Source organism: Siniperca chuatsi, linkage group LG6, assembly GCF_020085105.1.
Source record: "Siniperca chuatsi isolate FFG_IHB_CAS linkage group LG6, ASM2008510v1, whole genome shotgun sequence".
In the NCBI taxonomy this organism is placed as follows: Eukaryota; Metazoa; Chordata; class Actinopteri; order Centrarchiformes; family Sinipercidae; genus Siniperca; species Siniperca chuatsi.
Window position 1 is genome coordinate 26,392,489 of NC_058047.1, and position 18,771 is coordinate 26,411,259.

General features: G+C 39.8%; 1 protein-coding gene across 12 annotated transcripts in view; it reads right to left on the reverse strand.

The window, feature by feature from the left end:
* Positions 1-2,863: 2,863 nt before the first annotated feature.
* The window catches only part of LOC122877270, a 146,375-nt gene continuing 130,467 nt past the window's right edge, over positions 2,864-18,771 (reverse strand). For 11 of the 12 annotated variants that reach the window (XM_044198595.1, XM_044198606.1, XM_044198607.1 and 8 more), the window contains 2 exons: positions 13,370-13,575; positions 2,864-7,767 (listed from right to left, as the gene is read on the reverse strand). In XM_044198595.1, the coding sequence (XP_044054530.1) occupies positions 7,545-7,767; positions 13,370-13,575 (429 nt within the window). In that variant the 3' untranslated portion in view covers positions 2,864-7,544. The remainder of the gene's footprint in view (positions 7,768-13,369; positions 13,576-18,771) is intronic. The other variant, XM_044198596.1, reaches the window with a different exon arrangement.

The window sequence follows — 18,771 nt, forward strand, 5'->3', positions numbered from 1 at the left end:
GCCACTCATTATGAGATGGACTCATCTAATGAGCTCTGATTTCACAAAGGCCTTGGCTTGAGTTCAATCTAATATGAGTGTGGGGCATTGATAAGTTGAGTTTTGTGAACAAGCTCAGTGCAAAATTTAATTTGAAATGGAATGATTTGGGTTTTTCAGTTTGATAATATATACATTTTACATACAAAAGGAGCAATTTGTAGATAAAACTTTTTGACTGTAACACATACTGTATCAGTGTCATAATGTGGGTATAGTGATGGTCTGCTCATTACTGAATCGAATGACATGAAATGAATTATAGCAAATGTCAAAGTGTTTATTTCTGCCTGAAAGGCAATCTCATCCTGCTTTTCATACCTTCAAAGGCAATGTTGGTCAGTGTAAGGGAATAATGATAACTGATAATCATTTAAAGTTATAATAAAGATTTTCATAAAATCAAATCCTGGTTTTGATACTATTTATTGTCTGCATTTTTTTTCAGCAATATCCATTCAGTCTATTTACATTCAGTAATAACCTCTCAATATTGTTGGTGGTGGAGTCCGCCATTCCCATGCTGTCTTCAGATTGCCTACCTATGCACGAGGGATTCACAGGAAATGATGCAGCATTTAATCCTGTGTTGCTGTTTTGTAATTTCTTCACTGTTTACTGTTCACTACTCTCCTAACGGCGAATTAAAGCTGCAGTAAGTTACTGCTGAGGCAAACTGAACTACTACTGCTGGTTCACATGAATATGGGGTGGGGGGTGGGGTGGGGCTTTTATTGTATGCAGTCACAGGAAATGCAACGTATTTGTCACTGAGGGTACGCATTATGACTACTATTTTCATCATCAATAAATCTGTTGGCTATCTTTTTTGATTTATTGGTTTGTCGCTTAGTGTTTAATATGTCAGAAAATAGAGAAAATTCTCATCACCATTTCCCAGTGTGGAAGGTGACCTTACAATTATATCAAACAGAGAGAAGCAACGAACCCTCACATTTAAGAGCTGGAACCAGCTAATCTTTGGTATTTTTGCTAGATAAATTACTTAAAGCTGCACTAATCAATATTTTACAATTAACAATGGGTCAAATCACTATGCGTAATGTGAAAGGTGTCACTAGTGATGAACCCACAGAGAATTATCACCCGACTCTGCAGTTCCTTGTTCTTTGTTTTGGTTCAATCCCACAACTGTACTGTTTTGGCTCAGTTTTTCCACTCTCATCAACCTCGTTTCCAGCAGCAGCAGGCAGCTGTTTTCAGTGAAAAAGCTCTGATGAACTGAGTGCGATACTTGCCCAGCACCAAACGGGCACAAGGACAAATTTAGCAACTAGCTGGTGAACATTGTGGAGCATTAAGCACCTAAAGAGCCAGATATTTTTGGGAGTTGGTGGAGACCAAAACAGAGCTATTAGGAGAGTGAATATTGGCCATCCATCAGATGAACACAAACATGACTCCAAAGGAATGTTGCTCCGTATCTGCATGATGTGTAAATAAGCAACTGTTTGCTAATATGTTCACCATATCAGCTATGTAAGGTAATAAATAATATGCCAATGTTGTGTTTACAGCTTGTTGTGTGCCCGGTAGTGGCCAAAATAATCAGTGAATACTGCTTTACATGACAAAAATAAGATTGAAATGACAAATTATTAAAATTGATGTGGATTTATTTTCTGTTGACCGACTAAATGATTAATTCCCTAATTGTTTCAGCATTGGTGTTTTCTCATGCAGAATTACTTTCTATTGACTGCCTGCTACATTGTCATATGATCTGCTTGTTTGACCCAATGATGAACACTGACAACAATGAATTAGAACATAATGTGATAATGTGTTGATGGTGGTGGCATGTTCATATTATGGGCAGCTGTAGCTCAGGTGGTAGAGTAGGTAGGCCATTAATCATAGGAGTGGCGGCCCAATCCCTGGCTCCTCTTGTCCACATTACAAAGTGTCCTTGAACAAGACACTGCACACTGCACCCCAAATTGCTCCCAATGTGTGTATATAGGAAAAAATGTTTTGGACAAAAGCGTCTGCCAAATAAAGCACATGTAAAGAACATTATAGTCACACCTGATACATGGAAACGGTAAGCTGTTGCTGTCAGACAGGAAGTTAAGGACAGAAGAGGACACAGTGTTTGCCAGGATTCAGAGAAGCATTTGTCTTGCAGGATCGTCTAGTAACCTTTCAGTCTGCCATTTGCGTAGATGCCATGTCGGTGGGTATAGATGTAAGAGAACCCACTGGAAGGGTGCCCTCCCCACGTGCCCACCTGCCTCTCTTACCGCAGTCTGCTGTACCATGTGGAGCCCCCCAGCCGGCAGAATAATCCACACTCATACACTCATGAAAGTGTCCATCTGGCCCCACACGCACACATTAAGCCCCGGAACCATACAGGCATGGGGACACTGGGAAGCCTCTGCTGTCCTGTTGTTGTGGCATTTACCAGATACAGCAGTGGGAGATACTGCTGTACTTCTTCTGTCTATAGAAAGGCCCGAGCTGAGGTGGTGCACAACGGAGAGTCACTTGGCTGTGACTGAGAGGTGAAACGGAGAGGGACTGAGCAGGATAAGCCTGCAGAGCTCACTGCTAGCAGAGCTGAGCAGGATCTTTTTACATTAGCTGTGCCTCAGGCACATGCAGATAACAGAAAAGCTCCTGCCTGGCAGGAGAGGCACCCACATTACAGCCGTGCATCACAGCTGGCAATGTTTATCCAATCAAATAAAATACTTCTTTTTTATTTCAAGGTTTTCGTTGCAGATCTGAAAGATATCGTATGTATTTTCCTTTGACTAAATGCAGATAGTCCTGAAAATGATTCAATGTAAACATCAGATAGAGGCCCGCCTCAGTGTTTATTTGTTTCCATATATAAAAATCTTTGAACAATATAGTAGTTCAACAATTGTTTACAGAAACACAACATTAAATTATTCAATATAATAATTTCACATACAAGACAGTTTCCTATGGATTACATTTATAGATGAGCATTTATTTACAGAAGATATATAGTGAACATTATCCATTAAAAGGGAACTCCTGTGAGAACAGTTGTATAATGTCCTCTGTGGCTCTGGAGGAGCAACGTCAAGTCTGAGAGAGTAACCCGGACGACCTCATCAGGGTTATTTAGGTGACATCATCAGCGTTATCTCAGCTTGGGCTTGTAGACTACAAATTAATGGCAGAAAGCATGTGGTACAAACTAAGAAAAAGATGCTACTGGTTGCATTATGGGAAATGTAGGATCCAGAGTTTTTGGAGCTTCAGAATCAGAATCAGAAATACTTTATTGATCCCCGAGGGGAAACTCTTTTGCTACAGCAGCTCACTGTCACGTCAGTACACACAAGAATAGAAGTACTAAGCAAAAAATATAATACACTATAATACAGGTCAGAAAATAAATTAAGTACCAAGTGGGTATAAGTATAAAATAAAATAGGTGTGAAGTACAAAGTGGGTTTCCGGGTGACCCATAAAAAGAATAATAACTACTTGACTAATAACATAGAACTAAACCAAATATAATAAGTGATTTAGATAATGATGTTGTATACTTGATGGCCAAAAGTATGAAAGAATTTCCTTTAATCATGTTTAAAGGATAAGGCTGGTGATTTTCTTATTGTCAACATATCCCATGAAGTATTGTCTGTGTATCCAAAGCCTGGTATATGTTATTCCGCCGTGCCATCGAGCTCCATTGTTATCCAAAAACTATTAAAAACACATCAATGAGCCACAGTGTTGCACTGAGTGACATGTTCCTTCATTACCATGAACACATCACTGTAGTTACTTTCACTCAATCCAACACACACCGCCCAGAAATACTCACTAAGCACCAAATGTGTATCAATCCGCCACTGAAAATAGTCCCCAGGAAAAAAAACAGCTGTATATTTATAACCTGTTTTTACAGATTTACGTCTTCTGTACTAGTGGGCTTCCAGCTGAGAGCCACAGACTGGGTGGCGGAGTCAGTAGGTATTGAAAGACAGACTTATGCATTGATTTTGGCTTTGGTCTTTAGAATAGAATAGAATACAATGCAACTTTATTGTCCACCAGAGTGGAAAATTGTCTTTGGCTCACCAAAACATAAAAGCAGCATGAGAACAGGTAACGTATAAAACAGGTAACATATAGTAACAAATGTGGCAACAAGATACCAAACAAAAAACTTATGTCTGGAGTACATAAGTAAAAATTACAGATAAAATACCTAAAACATTAGAATATAATGCAAAATACTGTGGAGCAAGATTTGTGGCTCACTTGTTTGAGTTTAAAATGGTGATTGCATTTGGAATACATTAGGGTGCCAAAGGTCTCCCAGAGTTCAGAGTCTCAAACTGAGAAAATAAAGGATGAGAACGGTCTGTCAGAATGCTTAGGGCTTTATCTCTTGTCCCGACAGTATGCAGCTCACCCAGTTTCATCTGGGGCTTCCCAATTATTTTACTGGCAATGCCAGCTATTCTAGCCAGCTTATTCCTAAGCCTGCAGTTCAGGTGACCAAACCATGAAGTCAAGTGTTAAAACACTCTCAATCAGGGTTTTGTTGATTTTGTTATGAAGATTGACTGACTTCCAACAGTTTCAACAAGTTGGCTGTCAAATACAACAGACTGTGTTGTGAAATCCTGCTTGGCACAAACGATAATTTCTTTAGCCTTATCAACATTGATCTCCAAATTGCTACTTTTGCACCCGGCCTAAAGAGCGTGTGTTTGGGCCAAATACTCAGCCACAGAGGAAGATAGATGACTAGCTACCGATGGCTATTGGTCAAAAGTCATTCAGCATACTTGCCTTTGGCTTTTTGTGCACAGGCTTAATGATTGAGAGTTTCTATGATTTAAGCACTGTGCGTGAGTTTAAAAAGTACTGGAATAACCTCTAAAGACTTCTTTTAATTGGGGGACACAGTCTTTAAGGACAGTGGCCTTTTTTGGCTTCACTGTGGAAAGACTAGCAGCAATCTCTTCCTCTTTCAACACTATATGTGAGATTAAGGATATGCTGCTGTCACGTTTCACGCTGTCGTCCACACAGTCAGATCTACTGTAAAAACATTTAGCTCATTAGCAAAGGACTGCCTGTTACTGACAGAGCATTCTTCCTTCTTTCTGGCCCTCCCCATTAGTGTATTTAAGCCTTCCCATGCTTGTTTTATGTTACCCGTAGAAAACTTCATTTCAATCTTATTTTTGTAATCTATTTTAGCTTTCAAGATCTTCCGTCTTAGTTGTCTCCTTTTCTCAGACAATAATTCAGTGTCACCACTGCAAAAGGCCATTTTCTTTTCATTAAGACATCCTTTCAGTTCTTTTGATACCCAAGACTTGTTGTTTGGGAATATTCTCACAGTCTTTGTCTCACATTATCCTCACACAACTTAATATAAGAGGAAATAGTGTCTGCGATTTCATGCAAGATTTGAAGAAAATGTCCCATTCGGTGTCCTCTAGACAGTCTCTCAGTTCCTTCACATTCCTCAGACCACACTTGTACTACTTTGGTGATGGGTTTCACTTGTTTCACTAGTACCTTATACTTGAGCAACAGCTCCCAAGGGCGGTCTGCAAACAGCGTTACAGGCATCAGGGATGTCCCTGAAGCAAAGATGAAGAGTGGGGCAGTCCATATATTGCCATGAAGTCCATATAAATACCAAGATAAATCACATTTACATCTCAAAATCTCCAAGAATAAAAGCAGGTTGATCTGCAGAGCGAGAGAAGGCATCAGTGTAACTCTGCACTAGCCTCTCTGCTGTAGCATCATTATTTGGACCAGACACGTAAGTGAGAATAAGAGTGATTTGACCAAACTCTCGCTGAAGATAGAAAGGTCTAAAAGAGACGGTTAAAACTTCAAAGTCTGGGTTGCACACTTGCAGAACTGTTTTCCCCAGTTATTCTCCACAAAGATACACAGCACGTTCATCTCTGTCTGCTCTAATTGTTGTATGTCCTCTTAGATTTGGAGTTGCATGATTTTTGAGCCAAGTCTTTGTAAGACAGATAAGATTGCTCTGCCTAAATTCCTTGTCATATTCAGCGTGATGACAGGTAATCTGCAGCCGTGTCTTCACAGCCGTTCTCTCAGACCAGGAAGTCTTGCTGACTTGTCCAACAAGCGTTTCCAGTTCATTGTGTGGAATCCAGTTTGTGTTGGAAGGTCGTTCCCAGTTAATCCACATAAAACAAGGGCCATAAAATATTCAAACTCAGACAAATGGCAGGTGAGCACACCGGGTCAGCAGCAAAGCCGTGCCCCCCAGAATTAAGCTAACATCATCATCTTTTCATAGGATTTGTTGACAATACAAAAAATATTTAATAATGCCAGCCTTCTTCTAGTTTCCTAACCTAAAAGGAATAATTTGACATTTTGGGAATGTCCAGCACATAACCCCCCCCCCCAAAAAAAAACAGCGAACTGTCGTTTTGGTATGGATTAAACAAACAAGATATAATGTGTTAATTAGTGAGCTTTAGAGGTGCTGGTAGGTGGATTTTGATCTGACCAGGCCAGGCTAGCCTTTTCCCCCTGTTTCCAGTCTTTGTGCTAAGCTAAGCTAACCAGCTGCTGGCTGTAGCCTTATAGTATATTTAAGGCACAGAGCATCAATTTTCTTATCCAACTCTCTCTAAACGTAAACAAAGCAAATAAGAGTATTTCCCAAAATGTCAAACTTCTGCTTTAACCATACCTTTACCCATACCGCACTTTAGTTGCCCATGTGCAGCCACTGTATATACACCTGAAGAACATCAGCGAGTGTCTTATGGCTACATCCAGTATGAACGCTCTGTCTGATACACGGAAGAAAATGTGTAGTGCGCCATTGTATCCCCCTCAAAACATACAGTAGATGCTAATTCAAAGCTGTTATATATGAACGCAATCAGCAGATGACATGATGGTAATGTAACATGAGGGCTACTTAGCACGTCTTCTATCTGTCTGATGATGGTTTATGTTTTAAGAACAACAGTAGTCCTCACTGGGAAGCTTTACTCTAATTTCTGAAGCAGCAGTGGGACAGACGTTGCTCTCGCCCCCGTCCTCGTCACCACTTCACAGGCTATTCAATTAGTAGAAGAAGCATGGGAGATGGAGCCATAATGGAGCTGATGAGATGCACAAGGACAGGTGACACTAATCAGAGCGGCGCCCCGTTGTCTCTGTGTGGACATCATTAAGGAAAGAGAGTGATTTCAGGTTTTTTTTCTCTCTCTGAGCCTGAACACACTCATGCAAGCTGCGTGCATTAGCCTCCTTATGATCAATTTGCATTTTGTGAGAATATATCCACTGAATAAAGTGAGAGTGCACGGGTTTGACATAGAGAAACAAGGATATCTGACACCTTGAAAATAGGTTTTAAAGTGTAAGATCTCAAAAAGGCCTGACGTGATATTTCAATGGCTGTTAGAAACATCTAATACCCAAAGGATTCACTCTCACCCTGTATTCTGTAACCTCCTTCTGTTAGTGGTTCAGAAAAGGCTGAGACATCCACTCTTCAACACATCCACTTTCATTTCGTCCACTTGACTGGGTGAGGCCGATGCTGAAGCGTGACCTGCCGCTGCTGAAGCAGCCTCAGACCGATCCCAGCGGCCCGGGCTCAGTCTGTCCTCTTCGAAGCCTCTGGCCCGGACTGTGAATGAGCTCTGCTCGGCCTGCCGGTAACGACTGCTGAGGTAGCTGAACAGACACCTGAGAAAACATCACCAAAGTACAAACATTAGGAGAGAACTGACTCAGGGACTCAAGGTCTGACTGCTGCATCCCACATATTTCTATTTATAATTTCTATCATAATAACTTGCTTTGCCCTAATACATTTTGAAGGAAACATCATTTCTGCCTCAATTACATTCACTGGCAACTTTTTTTCTAATCCAGGACGCATGACTTTCCTAACACAGAGAAGTCGTAGGGAGGAGGTCAATGTGGATGGTTGGGTAGGTGGAACTCCACATAGGCCTGCACATAGCAGCTATCTGAACACGTCTACCTATGCAGATACCTAATATTTATACGTATAAACAGAACCACGTGCGCATCAGCTGTCTGTGGATAAAATGACTACATGAAATGGAAAGGTGTCGCTTGTAGTGATGAACCCACAGGGAACTATCACCAGATTCTGCAGTTCCAGTGTTTTAGCGTCTTTCAGCTCATTGTTTTGGCTGTACTGTCAATGCTCTAAAAGCGTCGTTTTTCGGGGGAAGCAGGCAGCTGTTTTAAGCGCAAAAGCTCTAAGAACCCACTGTTCACTGCCTGCATGTAAGTGTAAAAATGATCATTAGTTGTTTTATAGAGGCCTATGTGCCAGACTATTTCTTGAGCGGGAGCAGTGACTTCCTGGAGTCTCCGCTGGTTGCTTGGCTTCCTCATGGCGAGAAACATGTAGTTTTTACACTTCAGTTCATGTACGAATTAAGCAAACAAGATACAACATATTAATAAGTCAGCTTTAGAAGTGTTGGTAGGCAGATTTTTTTAACCTTTGGACTAACCACTGTTTCCAGTCTTTATGCTAAGCTAAGCTAAACATCCCATGGCTGCAGCTTCTTATTCAATGGACAGACATGAGACTGCTATCACTCTTCAATCTTGCTTCAAGCCAGGGTTGACTAATATATAAGACCATATAAAACCATGATCTTTACCTAACCTTAACCAAGTTCTTTGAGTCACCTAAACATTACCATAAAATGCTAATAATGTTTTAGTTCCTAGGAGCACATATTGTAGGAAATCAAATAAAATATGTTGACAGTGAAAATCTGAACATTTTGCATTGCCAGTGAACATTTTGCATTGGCAGTGAACATTTTGCAGATATGTTCAATGTAAATGTTTCTTTGTTACATTGGTAAAAACGTAATTTGTACGGAATTACAACTGTTACAAAACATATTTGCTAATGTAAATTAGTTGTATATGAATGTATTCTTAGGAGACAGGGTTGTTACAGTCTATCACTGTCTGGTTAATAGCCAAGAGGTTACAAGTACCTCCACCTAGTAAAAGTTTTATACGCCTAAAATGGCAACAAATATAAAGCAAAAGATAAAACTGTAAAAACAACAAAAACATCAAGACCGTAGTACTTTGTTCTCACAGTGTACTCAGCTGCTATCCCACAGGAAAAATATGCATGTTTTAGTCTTGTGGGGGGGCTAAGTGCTATCATGTGAGTCTTCATGTTGGTGCATACTAAGTATCACAGCAATGAGTTAGTTATCATGAGGTTCATGTGACTGATGTAGGAGCTAATCATGATAGCTTGACCCCGAGGTGGTCGGTCAGCCTCATACCGTATCATTTCCTACAATCAGCAGCCACTTAATATCAAGACATACACCTGCTAGTACTGCCTAGTAACCTGATGGAGGATTATTTCCACCTGTACTTTTCCAACTATAACAGTTAAAAATACATTTTAATCGTACAGTTTAACATTTTTAGGAACTGTTTGGTACAAAGTAATGCACTGGACAGCAAACAAAAAATACCTCTCCCAGCAGATTGACTGAATGCATAACCTCAGTCCACAAAGTAATTGGCTGCTGAGGCAAATCAATACCTCAGATCAGAATTGAAGCATTCTGCTTGTTTACAACATCTATCATTTGTTCTTATCAAGTGTGATCAGAGCAATTTTCCCTCCCTTAATATAGGTTTGATGGGACAAAGAAAAGCTCAATTTTCAGAGAATTGGAAAACACATTTCTTGTGCTTCGTGGTAACTAAACTGTCAACAGATAAGAGAGTCCATAGTATCAACTCCTGGGTAATTCATCTTACAATTGTGCCGTTGTGTTTTCCTTTAGAACAGCTTGGAAATATGGTTTGAGGCCTTTGCTCAAATGTCACAGCAAATGCTGCGTCCAAACGCTCACACAAAGGACAATGTAAAGCAGAATGCAAAATGTGTATACTGAAAGCACTGTGCTCTGTCTGTCCCCAGCTTCTCCTAACTTATGTGTAGTTGCTACATCAAAAAAAGCACATTTGTACCCTTGTGTACACTTATATCTGCAAAAGGGCGATGAGCTACTCGTCCTCAGGCAGCTCTGCAAACTGCTGTAGACAGTAGCGTGAGGTGAGAGAGCAGTGTAGGCCACTTTGTATTATGTCAGCGCTAGCGGTTAGACGCCATCTCCACAGTGTCCCTTGTCACCAATCACATCCTTTTAAACCACCCAGGGAGCTCAACACCCCCCTCACACACATACACACACTCCCTTATCTGTCAATGCTGCTTAAATAATGTAATTAATGACTTAATTAACATTTCCATAATCTATTTTAATAAATCTAACACGGCATAATGAGAGTTTCTAACCTCCAGGCAATGGCATATAAAAATTCACAGTGCAGAGCTGCATGGTCAGGGCACTGTCTCTGCGCCCCAACTCTCACCATGACAGTAAAAGAAGGAGAGGGTGCATATTGTGTGACAGCCTTCCGAAACGCAGTTCAACCCTGACAAATGTCCTGTGACTTTGTGAATGTGTCCAGTAGCAGACCTGCAGCACGAGGAGGAGGGCAAAAAACATTATTTTGGAGGTTCAAAATGTTGAAAGGAGTGCAATAGATAGTTTGAAATGAGAAGGATTAATTAAAGAAGTTAGTAAGACTGTGAGGAAGACCAAATGATACAGTGTTAAGCCGGACACAATTCAGTGGGTCTCCATTTATATGAATTTGTAGATTTTAGCACTTGAACCCAAAGCTGCTGTGCTCTCTTTTTTTCTGCTTCTACTGTCTAATGATACAATATCTTTATAACAGCAGGTCAACTTACTTTCCTTTTTAACTAAAGAAAGACAGAAAACAGAACAAAAACATACTAATTACCATTAATGATTAGTCTGACGTTAAAAATGGGTTAAAAGAGTTAATAGTTCCATTTAAAAAAAAGTAATTTTCTAAATCAGCTGGGCACTGTAGATTTTAGCAAATGTTACTAATACTGGGGACTATTTTCAGCGGCGGATTAATACATTTTGGTGCTCTAGTGAGTATTTACAGCAGCAGGACAGTGAATGTGAGACTGAATGAAAATAAACTACAGTGTGTGTGTTCATGGTAGTGGAGGAGCATGTCAGCCAGTACAACAGTGGGTCACTGATGTGTTTTTAATAGTTTTTGGACAACAATGGAACAATGGTACAGAGGAATAAGACATTAGGCATTGGCTCATGGGATTTGTTGACAATAACAATTATATAAATCATTGGTAATCTTATCTTTTAAAGGAACAGAAGAGCAAGATAAAAATGATTGCACTAATTAAGAAAATGACTTCTCGTTATGGTGAAAAGATTCTTTCTCAACCAACATCTGTCATTACCTTTATTCAGAACTGGCCTATAATAATACAATTTGACAATTGAATTGCTTTGTAGAAAACTAAACTTGCATCTGAAGTGTTGTAGCCATGGCAACTGACAACAGGTAATAGAGACACAGAGGCTCTGTCACTGGGAGGGTATCAAAATGCTTTAGCCCCCCTGCCAATAGACTGGCATTACTGCATGTTAACAATTTCATCATGGATCACTGTAAATTAACACATGAGTACACAACATGGATCCAAAACAACAAAAGGTCATTCTGAACTGTTTACTTGTTTATCTCTGTCTCATCCCTGTTGCAAAGACTATCGGGCCGTGTGGTGGGTGAGAGACGAGGGGGTTGCTCCTTACAAGGACTTCCACCCTCGGGGTGAAGAGTGACTGAGATGCACCCTGACAGAGGGCAGCAGGAGGCTGGCACATCCCAGGCAGCACAAGCACCATGGGGCACGGGTATGTGAGGCCCCCCGATCCTAATAAGGGCACCCGCCAACCTTCCTATTGTACCAGTAATAATGTAAGCATCAGTTGACAGGAAACCTGTTTAGTGCAGTGGGATACCTCCAGTGTCATAGGCTGCATGCTAAACAGACAGATATATGTACAGTATATAATGATTGTTTCTGTTCCATATACCACAGTTCCCACAGTCTGAGGCATGGTTTTACTGTATTCATTTAAGATTTGGGCTTTGAAGCTTCAAAACAACATAAATATGTAATGATAAGTTATTTTGAATGATTCATGCACATTAACAAAGTGTTAGTATTTGAACAGTATAACTGTTAGCATGACAACATATTTGAACCTCTTTCAACTCAAAACAATGAGCAAATACCTGCAGCCGAGATCTGCCAAGAATGTAGCTCGTCTGAAGCTGCTGAATGTGCTGTAAACAAACCAATTTCCTGTCATAAAATTACAGCTCATTACTAGCGTGGATAAGGGCTTCAACAACATAATGATGCAGAAGCACATTACCAGTGCAACCATATTTATTAATTACCAGTTCACTAGCCACATTCCTTGCAAAGGCGGTTAATGGGGGGAAAAAAAAGTTACGAGCCTTGTTGAGTTAATTACAAACAGCCTCTCTTATTTTAGTTAAGACAAATACTGGAGGAAGGACAGATGTAGAACACAAAGTTTTCATTTTGCTACTGGCACAAAAAGCAGTTTAGGGTGACTTGAGGGTTACATCACTTCTACTACTACCATCATATTTTACAGTGAATTTTATCAAGCAGGGGCAGTTTGTCTAAATCCCAAAGTCACATTAAAAATGTGGTTTTATTTTAAAAATTAGGACTATTATTTTTTTTTTCAAACATAATTCTAAGTAATCCAGTAATTTTTTTTTTTTATTTGCAGCCTGACTGAGTTACAGCTTTAGGCAATTACAGATTACATAACCTGTATTTGTAATCTGAGTACAGTATCCACCATATGTTGCTTTCTAATCACAGAGTAGATATTGTTTATGCCAGGAATCTAATGCATTATTTACAAGCTAGATGTTGATAAAAACAGACTGTTCATTTACTAATGGTTTACAGTACCGCAGGCATCATTCCAATTAGTAATATCAAAATGGGAAGGAAGACTAAGTGAAAACAAGAGAGGTGGGGGGGCTGTTGTGGGTCAGACAACAACATGTTTTCAGAGATGATGATTAGGATGACACGGACACTCACCGCTTCTTGTTTTGAAAGTCAAATAAAAATGAAATGTTGCTTGAAAATATTGTTTGTCTTTGGCAGACGAAAACACATCCAAGACAAGAATACACGACTGGAAAGACATCATTAGTGATTATCATTTTAATCATTAATATTCTGACTGTGTGTTATACTTAAGTTCAGACCAAGAGCACTTCAAATCTAAAAAGTACAGATATGAGGGTTAATAAATACAGAGTAAAAAAATGCACACAAAATAACACTCACTTGATCAGCAGGATCTCTGTCAGCAGACCAAAAGAGACTGCTGCCACTTTAAAGGTGCTCGGAGGAGGCGGGTTGCTGAAGGCTGTCATCATGCAGTGAATAACATAAGGCACCAGACCCAGCAAAGCAAACGCAGTGATCAGCACAAGCCACGTCTGCCACTGGAAGCTCACCGACCGCCACGGGGAACTCCACTGGAGCTGGTACTGGAAAAGAGAAAAAAAGAAAGCAAGTCTCATGATATCGCCACACAATCACACTGTTGTGTCTAATCACTGAAAAATCTTAACAGTCATCAAAATGGTTACAGTTTTAGATGCGTAAGCAATAATAAAAGGTCGCTCTCTGGATGGCATTGTTAGCTGGTCGGTCCACCACGGTCCAGATTAACATATCCCAACAACTACTGGATGGGTTGCCATGAGGTTTTGTACAGACATTCCTTGTGTTCAGAGGATGCAGCCTACTGAGGTTGACATTTTTTGGTTTTGAGTGAAATGTCTCAACAACTGTTAGATGGATTGCCATGAAATCTTGTACATTTGTACCCCTTTTAGGATGAATTTCAAGAACTTACTTTTCATCTAGTGCCATCATCAGCTAAAGTATGTTGTCCTATACTCGGGTTTATGACCAAATACCTGCAAAACTAATGACATTCCATCAGCCTCTCCACGCTAACATGCTAAAGTAAGATGGTGACCATGGTTAACATTACCTGCCAAATATCCGTATATTGTGTCTAAGCACAGCCTCATAGAGCGGCTAGCATGGCTGTAGCCCATTTCCTTTCACTTTATTCATTTAGCCTGACATCATGTTCACGTTAGCTGATTTCTGGTTAGGAAGGGGGGTTGTTTTGTTTTATTTTGCAGTATCAGCCCCACCGACATCATTTTCAAAGGACATGGACTTAACCATTTCTTAATCCTGCCTACAAAGCTCTGATTTCGTCAACTGTATCTCCAGCCGGCTGAAATAGCCATTAATGGGCACAACACCGCACCTATTTGAACCTATTTGAACAAACTGGAGATGTGGACTGCGATTTAGAGGTCTGGAGCCAGGCTATGTAGACTCTCAGCCTTGTTAAAAGATTTGGCCTAATAAATGTCTAACTTTGGCCAATTACAGGGAAGTGAAGGATGGATCACATGGATCACATCCATCCATTTGTCCAGATTTTAGTCATTAAATAATTTCATACTTGTCTAAGGCAAGAATTTTGCACCCTAAACTAGAGCCCCTAGAGCCTGTTGGTAATAACGTAGCGAAATTTCATTCATACTAATTACAGTTATTCTAGTGCACCTATTCTAGGGCAAAATGACATTGTATTTATTATTTTTACTTATTATTTTAGAACATATGTTGTTGGCTGTGGGTGTTTGTTTTGCTGAGGTTGTTTTATTTTGTTTCGTTTCCCTGTGTCTTTGAACGCACTGATCAGGAGTAACACTCCTTTATTCTATTCTATTCTCCTCCTCTGCATTTAAACATAACACTTTGATTTATGAAAAATATCGCACCATTTCACGCAACCGAAAAGCAAATCGACTGCTTTGCAACAAAGCTTCAAATTCCATGCATTGAATGCAGGAAAAGTTTGAATGAGTCACCACTGTCTGTTGTGATGGCACATCCATATGTTTCGATGATGGGCTTTATCTCCGTTGCCTGCAGTGCCTGTGCTCCCCCCTCAACATGTCTGGATACAGTCATTGGGTGAGGCAGAACGTCTTTTACATCAAATTTGCCATATTTAGCGGCTACATTGACAAAGTGTTGAACTATGTCAACAAAGCCTTTCCCGGCGATGAAGTGGCCAAATGTCTCTACAGCAAAGTGCGACACATTTCTCGGTAGCATCTGGTTTTATATGTTCAGGAAGTGCTTTATCTTTGAAGGAGAGCTAACTTTGACCGGGGGGAACGGAACAGGTATGTCGCCTCAACCCAGAGGTGCCAGATTTGTGCCTGTTGTATATCGATACTTTTGCACATTTGTCGCAACTAACGAAGTCCAATCCTTTTCCATCTTTGTCAGTAACAACTGAGACATTTCTCCAAATGTCAGACTTGCCTTGCTTTGCTTTTGTATTGTAAAAAACCCCTATAATCTTTTCAACTTCATTTGTTGACTCCGTCTCTATCCTTCTGGCTAGCGCTAGCTAGCTAAATCCCCGGACCCGCAGTTTATTTTTTGCGTTATTTATTCCCCCCCCCGCAGCAAAGTCAAAACATCCCGCGCCCGCGAGATTTGTGTTGGGTCCCAATCCCAATGCAGTCCTCTACCCTAAACCCTAACATTACAAGATAATGTGCACTGACTGTCTATGGTGACCTGCTCTGTTGGACACAAACTAGTGCAGTGGCCATTGGGTTTTAAATTGTGTTGTGTGATTCCATCTCAAAACAATCAACATACACTGAGCTACAGCGGCAACGAGTATAGGACTCGTTTTTCCCCATGTAGAAATCGCAGTAATTGTAGTGTGACCCCATAATGGAGAGTAAACAAACACCTATTGTTGGAATAAACTCTAATGCAACCTCACACCTGTTCTGTACATCCAGTCCTTTTTTACCTCTGGCTTGGCACTTCAAAGACTGTATGAAACACTTAAACAGAAAATCCCCCAACAACATATAAATACTCACACGGGCACATACATAAAAACACTGAAGCATGCATGCAGTCATCAAGCCAGCATGTAAACACGGCCTTAAATCCTTGCCAAATATCGCCTTGCTCTGGAGACAAACCAAACCACTTGAACAGCGTTTGATTAGTGTCTGGAATTCATCTGCAAATGCACACTTGCCTTGTCCTCTTTCATGGCTGCTATTCATTAATTAGATTCTTTGTGCAACTGAGCTATCCTCAATGTTTAAGGTTACATCAGGCCCCAGTAAGTGGCTGCCTGATAACAGAATGCATCCATCTTCATTACTCAGCCCTTTCTGTCTAGGCTTGCTCCTCCACAAGTGAGCTATGTCGGTAGGTTTTAAGGAACTGATACATTTCATTGCATTCAGATCCTGAACTTTTGCCTCCTTTGATTCTAGTCGCTCTGATGAAATTACTGGGCTGTGGTTTCAACTCATATCGGGTTCTTTTGTGGTGATTTTTCCTTCTCAATGTGGAACAGCCAAATGAAAACCAAACACCTTTTTGTGTTTTTAGATTACAAACTATCTATGAATGCATAGTATGGATTGGCTAAGAGTATGAAGGATAATACACAGGATACACATTACAGCCAAGTAATTTGGAAATCCTGTGTTAATGTCACATTCCATCCTGTCCTGCTGGATCAATTGGGTTTGAGCCATTGTAGCCATGCAATATGTTTCAAATGAATCTGGTCTACTAAACAAAACCATTTTAAACCTTCTGGCTGATTTTTAACATTACTCTTGACAAGCCATAGATCAGGTTCACAGTCAGGTCATTTCATTTAAAAAATCTATTCAAATTCATTTGGGACATGGCAACTAATAATTCAGAAGTTATTAAATTTGAAATTAGATTTTTATCATATTAATTATTAAATTAATCATATAAAGCTAATGTTGAATTTATACATCTTTTTGCATTTGGTTTTTAAAATGCAAACCAGTTTCTTCTATGTATCTGCTGGTGCAAAGACTATTAGAGAGAAAGAGAAAAAAAATGTAAGCTTATTCCATCCTTTTTTTCCAAAGAGCCCAGACATTCAGATAAATGTCTTCACAAACCAAAACACGTGTTTTCAATCTTAGAGAAAATATGAATAGACTCAACTCCCAAGGTAATAACAGAGCAAATGTGTTGCCACACAGTGAAGGCTTTCTTTTGTTATTTAGGAATGGAACCGGATAACACAGGCTATTAAAATGCTACTAAATGTGGTGGTCAGACCTTAAGGTTTGGGCGACTGAAAGCAATTGAACATATTTTGGTGACAATCCTGAAAAGGGACATTTAAATGACGCTGTTAGCGTCCCATCCATCAGTGGGACCTCAGCTTTTAGTCATATCAAGGCTAAGCAAAAGCAGCTCAATATGTTTATTGTATTCCCAAATTAACTATCTGTGAAGAAGCTGAATAAAGTAACCATAAGGAGACAGACTATACAATCTGTCTTGTCTCCACGTGACTCTGCATGGAATGTAAGCAGGTTTTTAGTATTTTGGAGGCTAGTGGTTTAGAGGAAAAAGAGACATAATAGTCTAGCTAGTCCTTGAAGGAAACCATGATTAAAGACACACTATATGAGGATATGTATCACAGGCCTGGCAGACCTACCTGCTCCTTTTTGGTGAGGAACACTGTCTCATCAGAAATTACACTTCCTCTGCAACTAATCTTAAATTCAAATAACACGTGGTCCAAACACTAGACTGAGAAGCAAGCTATAACTTCAAAAGTCAACACACAATACATTAACCACTGGTTAAAAATCGCAGTGTGTTAATTACATCCTGATGTTTTATGACTATGACCTTTAAACACTATACCAATCAATCAATACAGGAGGGAAGCAGCCTATTGGGAATATTTAGATCCACAGATTCTGAAAGTAGAGCACTATTTATCCAAACACAATCATTATTAATGGCTGGACAGTCAACCCAAATACATTTTCTGCATATTTTCCACATTACCCCCTCTCCCTCCAGAGGTACAACCACACCACATTGTCCAGCATGGAGATAATTAATTAACCAGAGCTTTCACACTGGTACAGCAAAGGGGACAAAGGCACAAATACAATATTATCTTTATAAAGTCATGGTCAGACATGTTTGACCTGCCATTAAAATGTAACATTCTCTCTGATATATTATCAAATACCAACGATAATAACATAAAAGTTTTAGTGTAATGGTCTCAGATGTAGTGCTCAGGGTGGAACAAACGGCTACAGCACAGTCAGATTAACGACTTTTGTTACTTTTGCTATGCCTTTCAAGCTTTGAATACTGTGATGGCATGTATGCAGTTTACAGTGACAACGGTGGCAGATTTACCACTCCAAATTCAAATTCATTTTGAAAACAACGTGTCCTTGACTTCAGACATAAGTAGATAAAAGCAGGCTTCTCATTTTTAGCAAGTGGCCGTCAATTTTGCCAAAATTTTCGTCAAAATTACAGCTGTTGCTAGCAGATTATATCAGATGTAACTAGCTAGCTAATTAACGTTAACTCTGTGAGCGGAGTAGAAATTTAATCTCTGGCTTGCTTTTTAATGTTTTCAGCTGACTCGTTTGAAGATGATAACCCTGGAAAAAAAGGTCTGAAATATGCTTTTTATGGTTACATAAAGAACATATTATCATGCATCAACCAAGTGCTAACAGGTCCCAGGCAAAATGTCAGTGTGGATGTTATTGAAAAACATTCAACACAGAGGT